The following is a 15,155-nucleotide window of genomic DNA, read 5'->3' as shown; positions in this document are numbered from 1 at the left end:
TATTGGACTACAAGCTAAATACAACTACGGCAATGCTGATCATGATTCTGTCATATTCTAGTGGCTCAAGCAGGCCAATAAAGTTACTTAATTTAAAAGTACGTCAATATATGTGGGGGACAAGCAGATTATGTAAGTGCATTCTTCCCCTGCCTAAGAGTCCCTTGGAAAAAGAGCACCTTGCAAAAATAAAGACAAAATATATTTAAACTGTATTCAAAGAAACATTTAGAGATTATTAGCCTTGACAACTGGAAGCTGCAGAGACAGTCATTATAAGATTTAAATATATCTGATGTGTGTAATATAAAATACAAGAGAAACTGAAAGACTTTAATGTACATTTGGAAAAATGTAGGAACCCCAGGTACCCTTTCTAATCATGAAGTTAGACACATACCAGGGCTTTTTATATTAAACAAGTTGTAAACTTCCTCCACTATCCTCACAGATACTGCTCTGCGATTGAAAAAAAAGAAAGATCAGCAAAGGAAAATGTAGCGCAGTCTAAGGAAGCGCCCATGTACCAAACAGATTGAACTAAATGATATATCTATGGCCACAGATAGCAATGTATGACTAGGTTCAAAGACAAGACATTACATTTCACAGCCATAATTTATACAGAGATTAAAATACTTGAAATCTAAAATTTAGATCTGTTTTCAAAACAAAACCAGCATCAGTATTTAACCATCAACTCTGACAACATCAATCTTCACACACCATTGTGGTCACTGCTTCTCTTCAGAATCCTGCCCAACACCCAGGACCATTCAAGTTAGGTAACGTATCCGATTGTTAGCTTTCTCTGAAGCTTATGAGGAAGGCGATGGATACTAAGGAGTGGGATGGTGCTGGGTAGTTCAATGCAGCTTGCAGAGGTGTTGAAACTGAGAGCATAGTGTGTCTGCCTGTCTCTCTGCACACAAGCACCGGGGGCTTTGGAAGCTTGAGCAGCCCCCCACTACTAAATGGGAGACCAGTACAAACTGGCCCAGGGAAAGGCAGGATTAAAAAAGATTCATTTCTTAATATCTACTTATAGGAAGTATTCCCCATCTGTTGTTTATTGGAGGAGTCAAACTGAACAAATTGTGTGATATTAAATAAGAATACGAAAGATAAATCGAAAATAAAATTACCTTCCACACTGGACTTTTTTTCCTGTCTCTTCTAACTTAATTACATTGGTTGAGGTAAAAACAAACAATGTGGCTGGGCGCGGTAGCTCACGTATAATCCTAGCACTTTGGGAGACTGAGATAGGTGGATCACCTGAGGTCAGGAGTTCAAGACCAGCCTGGCCAACATGGCGAAACCCCGTCTCTACTAAAAATATAAAAATTAGCCAGGCGTGGTGGCCGACACCTGTAATCCCAGATACTCAGGAGGTTGAGGCAGGAGAATTGCTGAACCTGGGGGGCGGAGGTTGCAGTGAGTGAAGATCACACCACTTCACTCCAGCCTGGGCGAAAGAGCAAAACTCCATCTCAAAAACAAACAAACAAACATTTACCTCATACTACTATTGTAACACCTCTCCTTACCAGGCTCAATTGTGATTACCATCCCAGGCTGCAGAGGGAGGGAACGGGGCATGTCTGGAGTGTCATGGACATCCATCCCAAGGTAGTGGCCAACATGATGAGGGCAGTATTTTCGAGCAGCCTGGAAAAGATAATTATCACAGTATCATTAGAGCAATGACCTCTTACAGGGAATGCTGGGCAAGTATAAATCAGTGAGATATGTGTTATTATCTCCCCCATGGTTCTGCCACTTCAGTTTAATCCCTCCTTGGGCTAATACTTAAAGGCACCTGAAAAACTGCGACCTCTTACATGCAATTCTGCCAATGGCATTCTCATCAATCCACATTTCCATTCCCGCTATTTAATATACTACACACATGCTGACTTGAGTAATCCCAACTAATGACTGTGGCAAATGAAAGTCTCTTTTCTTCAGTACCACAGGAAAGATAAAAATAAAAGAAAGAAAAAAAAATCTCTTTTCTTGGGAAAGAGAGGATGACTATTATCACAGTTCTCTTTCCAATGTTCGTTCACACATCCCTCTCAGGAATCTACTCTGGAGACCCTAAATAGCTCACAGCAACTTGTGGAGAAGGCATACTTTTGGGCACCTACCAGCTTGGGTATTTCTTTCTTTTTTTTTGAGATGGAGTCTTGCTCTGCTGCCCAGGCTGGAGTGCAGTGGTGTGATCTTGGCTCACTGCAAACTCTGTCTCCTGGGTTCAAGCTATTCTCCCACCTCAGCCTCCCAAATAGCTGGGATTATAGTCATGTACCACCATGCCTGGCTAATTTTTGTATTTTTAGTAGAGACAGGGTTTTACCATGTTGGCCAGGTTGGTCTCGAACTCCTGACCTCATGTGATCCGCCTGCCTCAGCCTCCTAAAGTGCTGGGATTACAGGTGTGAGCCACTGTGCCCAGCCAGCTTGGATATTTCCGTCAGTTAGCTAAGATTTGTTGGCCCAAGCAACAGCCAATTTATAGCTTCATTTTTACTGATAACAGAAGTCCTAGAAGGCTTAACTTGTAGGTAGGAGATGCCTAATGGTCTATCTGACTTAGGCATCTAGTATCTTAATTTTAAAGCTGAGGTTTTACATTTTTACTGAACACCATCACATTTTGGATGCAGAAAAAAAATTCACTAACGACATGGTCTTTGGGAATATTGCTGAAGTCTCAAAAATGTCACAAACAACAAATACCTTCTCCTTTGACCTACAGAATAACCCATAAAAGGATTAAAAGTTAATCTCTTTTTTTTTTTTTTTTTAGACACAGGGCCTTGTTCTGTGGCCCAGGTTGGAGTGCAGTGGTGCGATCATAGCTCACTGCAGCCTTGAACTTCTGGGGTCAAGTGATCCTCCCACCTCAACCTCCCAAGTAGCTGAGACTAGAGGTGTGTGCCACCACACCTGGCTAACTTTTTAATTTTTTTGTAGAGATAGGGTCTTGCTATGTTTCCCAGGCTTCTCCTCATTTCTTGTTTCCTTTTTCACCCTGTCGGCACCAGACTTCATTTTAAGTTTTCTGAATACTGAGCTAGTTATGCAGCATGTAATGAATCAGCATGTGCTGCCATCTTCTGGAAGAAATAAGTACTGACTTCCTTTGTTTTAATCCATGTTAAAGCTAAATCCCTTTTATAGATCACAAAGATGATTTCTAAATCTTTTCTTTTTACTTAAAAAACCCCGTGTGTGTGTATGTATATCTACGTATGTGTGTGTATATATATATGTGTGTGTGTGTGTGTATATCTACATGTATATAGATGGGTCTTGCTATGTTGCCCAGGCTGGCTTCAAGCAATCCTCCTGCCTCAGCCTCCTAAACTACTGGGATTACAGGCATGAATCACTACATCTGTCCCATTTCTAAGTCTAATTAGCTTTATATAGGGTAAAAACCTAGCAGCATGCTAGGTGTTCTTGAGAACTGGGGTCAAGAGAAGTGAAGTACCTTGAAGGCATTATTTTCCTTAATGTTCTTCATGATCCCCAAGTCTTTAAGCTTCTGTCCTATCAGGGTCAGCATCATGCTGTAGATGTTCTCCAAGCTTGTCCCAGGGAAGCAGAGGGCCAAACAATCTCTTTGGATCTCTAGAACGGCTTCATAGAGTTCTGCCTGAGGTCCGGTGAACCTGGGGACGGGAAAACCAAAGAACCTGAACTTAGATAATATGATATTCTAAGAAGTTTGCTACTAAGTTTGATTAGAAAAACCCCAAGATGCTGCTGTTGCTGGGGCACTGTTGATGTTTAATAAGTACCAATCTATCAATACAGCCAGGAGCTCAATCATGTCCTAGGTGCTCAGTAGGAAGGGCAACAATCCTTCAAGCTGGAGCAGCAACACAGTCTCTTCTTCAAATGGTCAGGAGAGACATGAAGTAGGGCCAAAAGAAGCACTGAGCCATGAGTGCAGTCAGTGGGCAGATGAGGCTCAGCCATGATCCTGTTTAATCCCTTACAGCATAGACTACCATTAAAAAAAAAGGCAAGAAAGCCTAGGGACCCACTTCTGACAGGTGAAGCAGATACCATGGGATAAACTAGTCAACATCTGGGCTACTAGTAATGTACTAGCACTTAAGTGTCTTTAGAATAACAGTTTCTTTAGCAATTACGAGATAAGAAAGTGACCTGGGATGATACATGATATGTATTCTCACATACTGTTGATAGGAGTGTAAATTAATACAGCCAATTACATCAAAGGCCTTAAAGATGCTCATATAACTAGAGCTTATAATTCTACTCTAATATATCCAAAGAAAATATTTGAAATTCAAAAAAGCTGAATGTACTAAAATGTTCACTGTAATTTTATAATTGTAAATTATTAGACAAACTCTAAATGTCCCCTAATAGAAGAACGGTTAACTATAATAGCATAACGAACCCACAGCATAATGTACCCATACCCCAGCCCACCACAGTATTACTAAATAATCATTTTTGTAATAGTTTTTTTTTTTTTATTTTAGAGACAAGGTCTCACTATGTTGCCCAGGTTGGTCTGGAACTCCTCGGCTCAAACGATCCTCCTGCCTTGGCCTCCCAAAGTGTCTTTATATACACTAAAATGCATACATTTGAACGGTACAATTTTGACAAATTCATGTACCAAACCTATTGAAGCTGGGGACAATGAACTCCTAAATTCTGCTGAGTCTTCGTTGCCAGCAGAAGCGGCCCTTCCACCCCCGTCTGAGAAGGTTAACCCTGTTTTGCCTGAAAACTTGTAGGTATGTCCCTTGAGGCAGTTGCCTTGGTTCTACTAGAACTGTAACTACACTCAAGTCCCAGCAGGCTCCAAGTTAGGCAGAAAGTGTGACCCATGAGGAGGTCCACTCCACTCCAAAAAGAACTGCATGAGGGGCTGGGCGCGGTGGCTCACACCTGTAATCCCAACACTTTGGGAGGCCGAGGTGGGTGGATCACCTGAGGTCGGGAGTTCGAGACCAGCCTGACCAACATGGAGAAATCCCATCTCTACTAAAAATACAAAATCAGCTGGGCATGGTGGTGCATGTCTGTAATTCCAGCTACTCGGGAGGCTGAGGCAGGAGAATCGCTTGAAACTGGGAGGCGAAGGTTGCGGTGAGCCGAGATCGCGCCATTGCACTCCAGCCTGGGCAACAAGAGTGAAACTCCGTCTCAAAAAAACAAAACAAAAAAAGAACTGCATGAGGTTTCCAATTTCCAAAAGACAAAAATCTGGGAATATGGGTGGGAATGAATATTTATGGTGTGGGATAATGGTAGAAGGAACATAGTTGCATCAGGCAACTTTACTGATATGGGTCCACTAATCAGAGATTCTGGATTCAACGTTGCCACTGAAGGGGTCAGAAAAGTTCTAACAGTTTGGTTGCCTAGCTGGCTGAAACACAAACCAAAAGGTAACCCACAATACATAAACACAAATGCCACAACTGCTTTGGTATACTGGAGAAGGAATTCTGCCTCAAGACTATAATATAAACCCTGCCTGAGTTTGGACTGAAGTCTGCCCTATAGATTTTGGACTCAAGCCTTATACAGACCATTTCCATCTCCCCTGAAAGCCTCCTCATGTTCATTTCTTTTTTTCTTTTTTTGAGATGGAGTTTCGCTCTTTCACCCAGGCTGGAGTGAAGTGGTGCGATCTCGGCTCACTGCAACCTCTGCCCCCACCGGGTTCAAGCGATTCTCCTGCCTCGGCCTCCCAAGTAGCTGGGATTATAGGCGCCCACCACCACGCCCAGCTAATTTTTGTATTTTGAGTAGAGATGGGTTTTTGCCATGTTGGCCAGGCTGGTCTTGAACTCCTGACCTCAGGTGATCCACCCACCTTGGCCTCCCAAAGTCCTAGGATTACAGGCATGAGTCACCACGCCTGGCCCACATGTCCATTTCTAATCAATATCCCTACTTTCCGAGGCAAATGCTGTTGTGATTATTTTGACCTTAGTTTGCCAAATCTAGAACATCATATAAATGGAATCATATAATATATACTCTTTTGTGTCTGGCTTCCTTCACTGAACATAATCTATGCTCAGTGAGGGTAGAAGGTTGTCTATGCAGTACATCCATGGTGGTGCTTCAATCAGTAACAAAAAACATTCGATCAGTAATTAAAATGTTCTTTTTTATTACTGAGTGGTATTCCATTGTATGAACAGACCACAATTTGCATATTCATTCTCCTGTTGATGGACATTTTGGTTGTTATACTATTGTGAATAAATGCTGTTATGAATGTCTTTGTGCAACCCTTTTTGTTGAGACATGTTTTCATTTCTCTTAAATACCTAGAATTTGGCTGGGCATAGTGGCTCATGCCTGTAATTCCAGTGTTTTGGCAGGCCAAGGCAAGAGAATCGTTTGAGCCCAGGAGTTGCAGACCAGCCTGGGCAACATAGCGAAACTGTGTCTCTACAAAAAAACAAAATATTAGCCAGGCATGGTGGCACGTGCCTATAATCCCAGCTACTTGGGAGGTTGAGATGTGAGGATCGCTCTCTGCCTCAGCCAACCAAGTAGCTGAGATTACAGGCACCTGCCACCACACCCAGCTAATTTTTGTTATTTTAGTATGGACGGGGTTTCACCATGTTGGTTAGACTGGTCTCGAACTCATGACCTCAAGTGATCCACTCGCCTTGGCCTCCCAAAGTGCTGGGATTACAGGTGTGAGCCACTGCACCTGGCCTTTTTACAATGTACTTCTATTCTTCCAGCTGGATAATTTCTATTTATCTTCAAGTTTGCAAACTTCTGCTGTCTCCAATCTACAGTTAAGTCTACCTGGTGAATTTCCTGTTTCAGTTAATGTACTTTTCAGCTTTAAAATTGTCATTTAAAAATTAAAAAAATTTTTAATTGTAAAACAAAATACAGATATAGAAAGCCAAACAAATCAATCAAACATAAACCTTAAGACATTATTCAGTGGCTGTATTAAAAATACAAAAATTAGCCAGGCGGGGTGGCATCTGCCTGTAGTCCCAGCTACTTGGGAGGCTGAGGCAGGAGAATTGCTTGAACCTGGGAGCCGAAGGTTGCAGTGAGCCAAGATTGCGCCACTGCACTCCAGCCTGGGCGACAGAGCAAGACTGTGTCTCAAAAAAAAAAAAAAAAGAAAAAAAAAATATTATAAGGTGAATACCAGTCAGATAAAACAACAACAACAACAACAACAAAAACCCACCAAAACTTGGCAGACTATCCCAGAATACCCTTCTATAGGTCCCAGAATAATGACAATCTTACCAACAAATATCCCTCGTCCTAACTTTTTTTTTTGAGATGGAGTCTCGTTCTGTTGCCCAGGCTGGAGTACAGTGGTGTGATCTCGGCTCACTGCGACCTCCACCTCCCGGGTTCAAGTGATTCTCCTGCCTCAGCCACCTGAGTAGCTGGGACTGCAGGCACCCACCACCATGCCCAGCTGATTTCTGTGTGTGTGTGTGTGTGTGTGTGTGTGTGTGTGTGTGTGTGTTTTTAGTAGAGACGGGGTTTCACCATGTTGGCTAGGCTGGTCTCAAACTCCTGACCTCAGGTGATCCACCTGCGTTGGCCTCCCAAAGTGCTGGGATTACAGGCGTGAGCCACTGCACCTGGCCTAACTTTTTTATTTTGGAGACAGGGCCTTGCTCTGTTACCTAGGCTAGAGCACAGTGATGTGATCATAGTTCACTGTAACCAAAAATTTCAGGGGTCAAGTGATTTTGCCACCTCAGCCTCCTAAGTAGCTGGGATTACACGTGTGCGCCACCATAGTTGGCCAATTTTTTGTATTTTTTGTAGATATAGAGGTCTTGCTGTGTTGCCCAGACTGGTTTTGAACTCCTGGCCTCAACTGATCCTCCTGCGTCAGCCTCCCAAAACACTGGGATTACCAGTGTGAGCCACCATGCTAGACATATCAGTTTATAGTCAGTTAATTGTGATTTTTTTTATTTGTGTGTACTGATATTTACAGATGATTTTTTTTTTTTTTTTTTTTTTTAGACAGAGTCTCACTCTGCTGCCTAGGCTGGAGTAGTAGTGCAGTCACAGCTCACTGCAGCCTCAACTTCCTGGGCTCAGGTGATCCTCCCACTTTAGTCTCTCTAGTAGCTGGGACTACAGGCCTGTGACACCATATCCAGCTATTTTTTTCTTTCATGATTATATATGGAACGCTTCACAAATTTGCATGTCATCCTTGCACAGGGGCCATGCTAATTTCTGTATTGTTCCAATTTTAGTATATGTGCTGCTGAAGGAAGCACTTTTAATGTTTTTTTGTAGAGATTGGGTTTTGCCATGTTGCCCAGGCTGGTCTGGAACTCCTGGGCTCAAGTTATCTGCTCGCCTTGGCCTCCCAAAGTGCTGGGATTACAGGATGAACCACAATGCCTGACCGAATTTATCATTTTTATTGATATATAATTCACTTATCATAAAATTCCTTCACTTAAAAAAGTGTACAATTCAGTGGTTTTAAGTATATTCACAATGTTGTACAATAATCACCACTACTAATTCTAGAAAATTTTCATTACCATCTCCTCCCAAATCTTACATCTGTTAGCAGTCACTCCCCATTCCTTGTGTTTTTTAAAAATTTTAATTAAAATGTTTCCTTTTTTTACAGATGGGGTCTTGCTCTGTTGCCCAGGCTGGTGTGTACTGGCTATTCACAAGCTTGTTCCCATTACTGATCAGTACGAGAGTTGTGACCTGCTCTGTTTCTGACCTGGGCCAGTTCAGCCCTCCTTAGGTAATGTGCAAAAACCTCTAACTGGTTGCAGACACCTGATCAACATAGTGGGCTGCAGCTTAGAACTCTTGGACTCAAGTGATCCTCCTGCCTCAGCCTCCTGAGTAGCTGAGACTATAGGTGCATGCCACTATGCTTGGTCATTGTGGGGTTTTTTTCTTTTTCTTTTTTTTTGCGACAGGGTCTGGCTCTGTCACCCAGGCTGGACTGCAATGGTGCAATCTTGGCTCACTGCAACCTCTGTCTCCTGGGCTCAAGCAATTCTCCCACCTCAGCCTCTTGAGTAGCTGGGACTACAGGCATGTGCCACCACGCCTGGCTAATTTTTTTGTAAAGACCGGGTTTCACTATGCTGCCCATGTTGGTCTTGAACTCCTGAGCTCAAGTGATCCTCCTGTCTTGCCTCCCAATGTGCTGGGATTACATGAGGCACCTCGCCTGGCTGTCCTTTGTGTTTTTAAAGATATTTTTATCACCCAAATATTCACCCCAAGATAATTTTCTTTGTGTTCATTTGTAATATATTTGATATAACTAAAATCTCTTTTAGTTAGTAGGCTCCTCCTCCACCTCTTTTCATTTCCTTGAAATTTATTTGTTAAAGAATCCAGGCTGCTTGACATACAGAGTTTATCAGTCTAGATTTTGCTAATTGCGCAGTTACAGACTGAATGTTTGTGAATTAGGAGGTAATTATTTTGAGATAACAAATACTACCTAGTGTTTGGTTTTGTTAGCTAGTTGCTCTATGTTTATTTGACAATTTGGAAAGTTTGAAAAACTATCCTGCTGCTGCCATCTTCCCACAATCTCTGGTTCTTTTTCGTTTCTATTTCTCATTGAGATTCTCCATCTGTTTGCTCATTATGTCTACATCTTCCTTTAACTTATCTATAACAGCTACTTTAGAGTCCTTCTGCTAATTGGAACATTAGGATCATTTCTTTCTTTTTTTTTTCCTTTGTTTGAGATGGAGTCTCACTCTGTCGCCCAAGCTGGAGTGCAGTGGTACAATCTCGGCTCACTGCAACCTCCCCCTTCCCGGTTCAAGCGATATTCCTGCCTCAGCCTCCCGAGTAGCTGGGATTACAGGTGCCCGCCACCACACTCAGCTAATTTTTGTATTTTTAGTAGAGACAGGGTTTCATATTTTGGCCAGGCTGGTCTTGAACTCCTGACTTCAAGTAATCTGCCCACCTCGGCCCCCCAAAGTGCTAGAATTACAGGCATGAGCCACTGCACCTGGCCAGGATTATTTCATTATCAGATTTTCTTGATTACAGGTCACAATTACCAGTTTCTTCTCATGTCTAGAAATTTTGTTAACTTGGATAGCTTCAAACTACAAACTCTGTTCTCACTGGGAAGCAACTAAAATCTCTGCTCAGTTTATTCTGCTTCTAGCTGCTCGTATTTTGCTGAGCCTCATGAGGCCTCCTCAGAACACATAGTTCAGTGATCAGCCAAGGATTTTTAAATATTCTGTATGCAGATTTTGGGGCTCACAGTTTCCACAAGCCCTTCTCGTCAAGGATTTTCCTTCATCTTTCTGGCTATTCTGTCAGCACCTAAATCTATCATTTGATATCTTAAATCAATAAGGCTGTGGCTTTCTGCTGCCCAAGCTATGTGCATTGGGCAATGTCCTCAGGCAAAAAGCCCTTATCACCATTTTTATCCATTATAGTTTTTTTTTTTTTTTTTTTTTTTTTTGTGATAGAGTCTCACTCTGTCACCCAGGCTGGAGTGCAGAGTCCAATCTTAGCTCACTGCAACCTCCGTCCCCTGGGTTCAAGCGATTCTCCTGCCTTAGCCTCCCAAGTACCATTCCCAGGCTAATTTTTGTATTTTTAGTAGAGACAGGGTTTCACCATTTTGGTCAGGCTGGTCCTGAACTCCTGACCTCAGGTGCTCTGCCTGCCTTGGGCTCCCAAAGTCCTGGGATTACAGGTATGAGCCACCAGGCCTGGCCCATTATAGTTTTTTAAGAATGGACTTGTACTTAGCTAACACGGTGAAATCCCATCTCTACGAAAAATACAAAAAATTAGCCAGGCGTGGTGGTGGGTGCCTGTAGTCCCAGCTACTCGGGAGGCTGAAGCAGGAGAATGATGTGAACCTGGGAGGTGGAGCTAGCAGTGAGCCGAGATCACGCCACTGCACTCCAGCCTGGGTGCCAGAGCGAGACTCCGTCTCAAAAAAAAAAAAAAAAAAGGAATGGACTTGTACAATTTCTGCCTATTTTTGAAAGCTCTCTGGTGCCTTCTGATTTTTTTCATGTCAGATGGGTAATGTGCTGACCTTGTAAGAAGGTTTGAGGGTAGCACATCTCATACCTGCACGTGAATACCCAATCATCACACTCATGAGCTACAAAGGGATCTCTGGTGCCTTTAAATAGTTATTTTTAATATTTTGTCCAGATTTTATAATTATTATCTATGGAGAATTAATCCAATCAAGCTTTCTACCATAACCTGAATATTACTTCTGTATTTTAAAAAATCAACTTTATTTTTAAAAAAATGTCTGTGAGTCAGGCATGGTGGCAATGTGCCTATAGTCCCAGCTACTTAGGAGGTCTGAGAAGAGAGGATCACTTCAGGACAGGAGTTCGAGGCTGCAGTGAGCTATGATTTGGCCTGTGAATAGCCACTGCACCCCAGCCTGGATGACACAGCGAGACCCTGTCTCTTACCAAAAAAAAAAAAAAAAAAAAAAAAAAATCTTTGTGTGTTAGTTACCTAGGTGTTTCTATGTGCCTCATCCTGTGATATGATGAACAAAACAGTCTTAGAAAATAATAAGGAGCTTTGCAACCTAACTTGACCAGGAATGGACCTATAATATTTCTTTAGTCATTCATTCCAAATATAGCCATATTCCAACTCATACTCCTAAGAAGCAGTGGGATACGTTACTCTGTAGAAGCCCTACCTGCCATTGACTGGCCACGTACGTGTGATGTCACTCACATAGCAGGAAGACTCACAACCTCCATCCAGAAGCACCATCTCCCCATCCTGGAACAAAGTAAGACAGGTTAAAGTGGGTAAGCTCATGATTATAAGTTGTTTCTAGTAATCCAAAGTATGCCTTTTTTTTTTTTTTTCTGAGACGGAGTTTCACTCTTGTTGCCCAGGTTGGAGTGCAATGGTGTGATCTCAGCTCACCACAACCTCCGCTTCCCGCGTTCAAGTGATTCTCCTGCCTCAGCCTCCGAGTAGCTGGGATTACAGGCGATTGCCACCACACCTGGCTAATTTTGTATTTTTAGTAGGCACGGGGTTTCTCCATGTTGGTCAGGATGTCTCAAACTCCCAACCTCAGGTGATCTGCCTGCCTCGGCCTCCCAAAGTGCGGGGATTACAGGCGTGAGCCACTGCACTTGGTCCTTTTTATTTTTTTAAAGCTCTAATTTAAAGGACACTAATTGCTGGTTTCTTCTATTTATCTACACAGCATCTAAACTTTTCAGATGTTTGAAACAGGGGGCATGTGAAAACAAAACAAAACTTTTCAGATGAATTCACCCTGCCACAAGAAAGTTGGCAATGCGTGGTGTTTCAGTGTATAGGCTTTGGAACCAGACTCCTTGGGACTGAATTACTAGGTATAAACATTAGCACATCATAAATATCACTATTATCATTTTTTTTAAGAAAAAAAAAACCCATATGCCTTTGCTTTATGAAACAAGAGAAAAAAACAATCCTATATACGTTGGTATGCCAGTGGTATGCCGGGCCTTATTCAAACACAGCCACCCTTAAACATTTAACCTTGGAATATCACTTCCCTCTTTTTTTTTTTTTTTTTTTTTTTGAGACAGAGTCTTGCTCTGTTGCCCAGGCTGGAGTGCAGTGGTGTGATCTCAGCTCACTGCAACCTCCACCTCCTAGGTTCAAGTGATTCTCCTGCCTCAGCCTCCCAAGTAGCTGGGATTACAGGTGCCCGCCACCACACCTGGCTAACTATGTTGGCCAGGATGGTCTCGATCTCTTGATCTCATAATCCGCCTGCCTCGGCCTCCCAAAGTGCTGGAATTATAGGCATGAGCCACCGCGCCAGGCCCCACTTCCCCTTTTGCTCTCCATCATAATACATGTGGGGAAAGAAGAAAACTTTAAGTATATCTCTAACTTTCTAATTGTCATGTTATGCTGAAATTATCTCTCTATGCCCCTGAAGACAGAGTATGTTATTCATATCTAAGTAAGTACAAAATTTGACAAACAGTAGAATAATGGGTAAATGATAACATACAGTAATGGCAACTTAAAATGATGGATGTGATTTTTCATTTTTGGCAAAAGACGGAATAAATTTCTGTTAGTAAACAACTAAATCCTGGATAAAATGTATTTTATGACATGTTGACTTTTTTTTTGAGATGGAGTCTTGCTCTATTGCCCAGAGCTGGAGTGCAGTGGCGCAACCTTGGCTCACTGCAATCTCTGCCTCCTGGGTTCCAGCGATTCTCCCGCCTCAGCCTCCTGAGTAGCTGGGACTACAGGCGCACGCTACAACGCCCAGCTAATTTTTGTATTTTTAGTAGAGATGGGGTTTCACCATGTTGGCCAGGATGGTCTTGAACTCCCTGGCTTCAAGTGATCCACCTGCCTCAGCCTCCCAAAGTGCTGGGATTACAGGCATGAGCCACTGGGGTGCCTGGCCCTGTATGTTTACTTTTTAAAGAAACCATCTAATGAGATTTATTACAGTAAGGAGAAAAGGCAAAAATATATCAAGAATATAAAAGGGTACATAACTATAAATACAAAGTAGCTTAAAATGTAAGACAATACTGTGAGTAATTTAGACAAAATGGACAAAATGGTAGAAACATATAACTTATGAAACTGTCTTAGGAAGAGTAGAAGTATAAATTGACATAATCTCTTTGGAAATCTTTGGTACTATCACAGTTGCAGATATGTATATCCTATGACCCAGCAATTCCATTATTAGGTGTCCCTTAGACAAACTTGGCAACTTGTATACCAGGAAAAATGCACAAGAATGATCAAAGTGAGAATCTGGAAAAATCATAAATGTCTACCTATGAATATTTATCACACTAAGAAATTAAAACTGAGAAAATTTTATAATATTTATTAAATTCATTTAAAAATAAACCCATTACATGTTAACATAAATAACATTTTTATGAAAAAAACTATTTTTCTAAATATAAATAGAAAATTGGCACTGTTTGCATTTTCTAAATTCTTTTGTCTAGTGTCACAGAAGACAGCTGGAATCTCACACTGCCTGTGCATTCAGTTTTTTGTGTTATCATCATAAAACTTCTGGGATACTCCAGTGTACACTAGTAAGAGAATGTCTGTGTTCTTATGACAATATATTTAACTTCATGAACCACACTAACTGCTGCTCTATACTATAGGAATTACAATAGGACGGGCATGGTGGCTCACGCCTGTAATTCCAGTGCTTTGGGAGGCCAAGGCGGGCGGATCACTTGAGGCCAGGAGTTTGAGACCAGCCTGGCCAACATGGTGAAACCTCGTTTCTACTAAAAATACAAAAATAGCCAGGCATGGTGGGCGCCTGTAATCCCACCTACTCAGGAGGCTGAGGAAGGAGAATCGCTTGAACCTGGGAGGTAGAGGGAGGTTGCAGTGAGCCGAGACTGTACTACTGCACTCCAGTTTGGGTGACAAGAGTGAAACTCCATCTGAAAAAAAAAAAAAAATGCAAGAAGAAAGAAAATGCCTCAATATAGGAGAGATACTGAATGAGGAGTTTAAAAGTGCACGAAGGAAAATATCAGGCCCAAAGAGTTCTACACGTGTTTACCAAATTTTCAAGAAACATTAATTCAAGTCATTCCATAATACTAAGAATGAGACTATTAATTTTTCTGAGCTTAGTTTGACCTTGATATGAAAACCAGAAAAAGACAGCATAAGAAAGAAATTATATAGGCCAAACTCACTCGTGAACACAGATCTGAATATCCTAAACTAAGTATTATTAAGTTGAAATGAATAGTGCTAAAGATAAGAAATGATGCTCAATTTCATTGGTAATTAAGGTAATAAAAATTAAGAGCACAAAGAGATGCTATGTTGTACCAAGTAGAATGCAGAAATTAAGAGGTCTGATAATACCAGGGGATGGAGAGGATGTGGCTGACAGAATTGCACACTGCTAGTGAAGTATAAACAGATACAAATAGTCAGGAAAGGTTTATATTATCATATATATTTTATTTGTTATTTATTTTTTGAGACGGAGTCTCGCTCTGTCACCAGGCTGGAGTACAGTGGCGCGATCTCGGCTCATTGCAACCTCCGACTCCCTGGTTCAAGTGATTTTCCTGCCTCAGCCT

General features: G+C 41.8%; 1 protein-coding gene and 2 non-coding genes across 6 annotated transcripts in view; all 3 read right to left on the bottom strand.

Moving 5' to 3' along the window:
• Window positions 1-15,155, bottom strand: part of XPNPEP3 (X-prolyl aminopeptidase 3) — a 75,045-nt gene that overhangs the window by 6,751 nt on the left and 53,139 nt on the right. For all 4 annotated transcript variants that reach the window (XM_003814616.7, XM_008967376.5, XM_008967377.6 and 1 more), the window contains 3 exons: window positions 11,735-11,820; window positions 3,503-3,683; window positions 1,551-1,671 (listed from right to left, as the gene is read on the bottom strand). In XM_003814616.7, coding sequence (XP_003814664.3) covers window positions 1,551-1,671; window positions 3,503-3,683; window positions 11,735-11,820 — 388 coding nt within the window. The remainder of the gene's footprint in view (window positions 1-1,550; window positions 1,672-3,502; window positions 3,684-11,734; window positions 11,821-15,155) is intronic.
• Window positions 8,203-8,306, bottom strand: LOC112438174 (U6 spliceosomal RNA). The gene has a single exon (XR_003026652.1). It is a non-coding gene; the product is annotated as a U6 spliceosomal RNA (small nuclear RNA).
• Window positions 11,076-11,179, bottom strand: LOC112438200 (small nucleolar RNA U13). The gene has a single exon (XR_003026676.1). It is a non-coding gene; the product is annotated as a small nucleolar RNA U13 (small nucleolar RNA).

Source organism: Pan paniscus, chromosome 23 (assembly GCF_029289425.2).
Source record: "Pan paniscus chromosome 23, NHGRI_mPanPan1-v2.0_pri, whole genome shotgun sequence".
NCBI classification, from domain to species: domain Eukaryota; kingdom Metazoa; phylum Chordata; class Mammalia; order Primates; family Hominidae; genus Pan; species Pan paniscus.
Note: the sequence above shows the minus strand (reverse complement) of the source record. Positions and strands in the feature narration are given on the sequence as shown.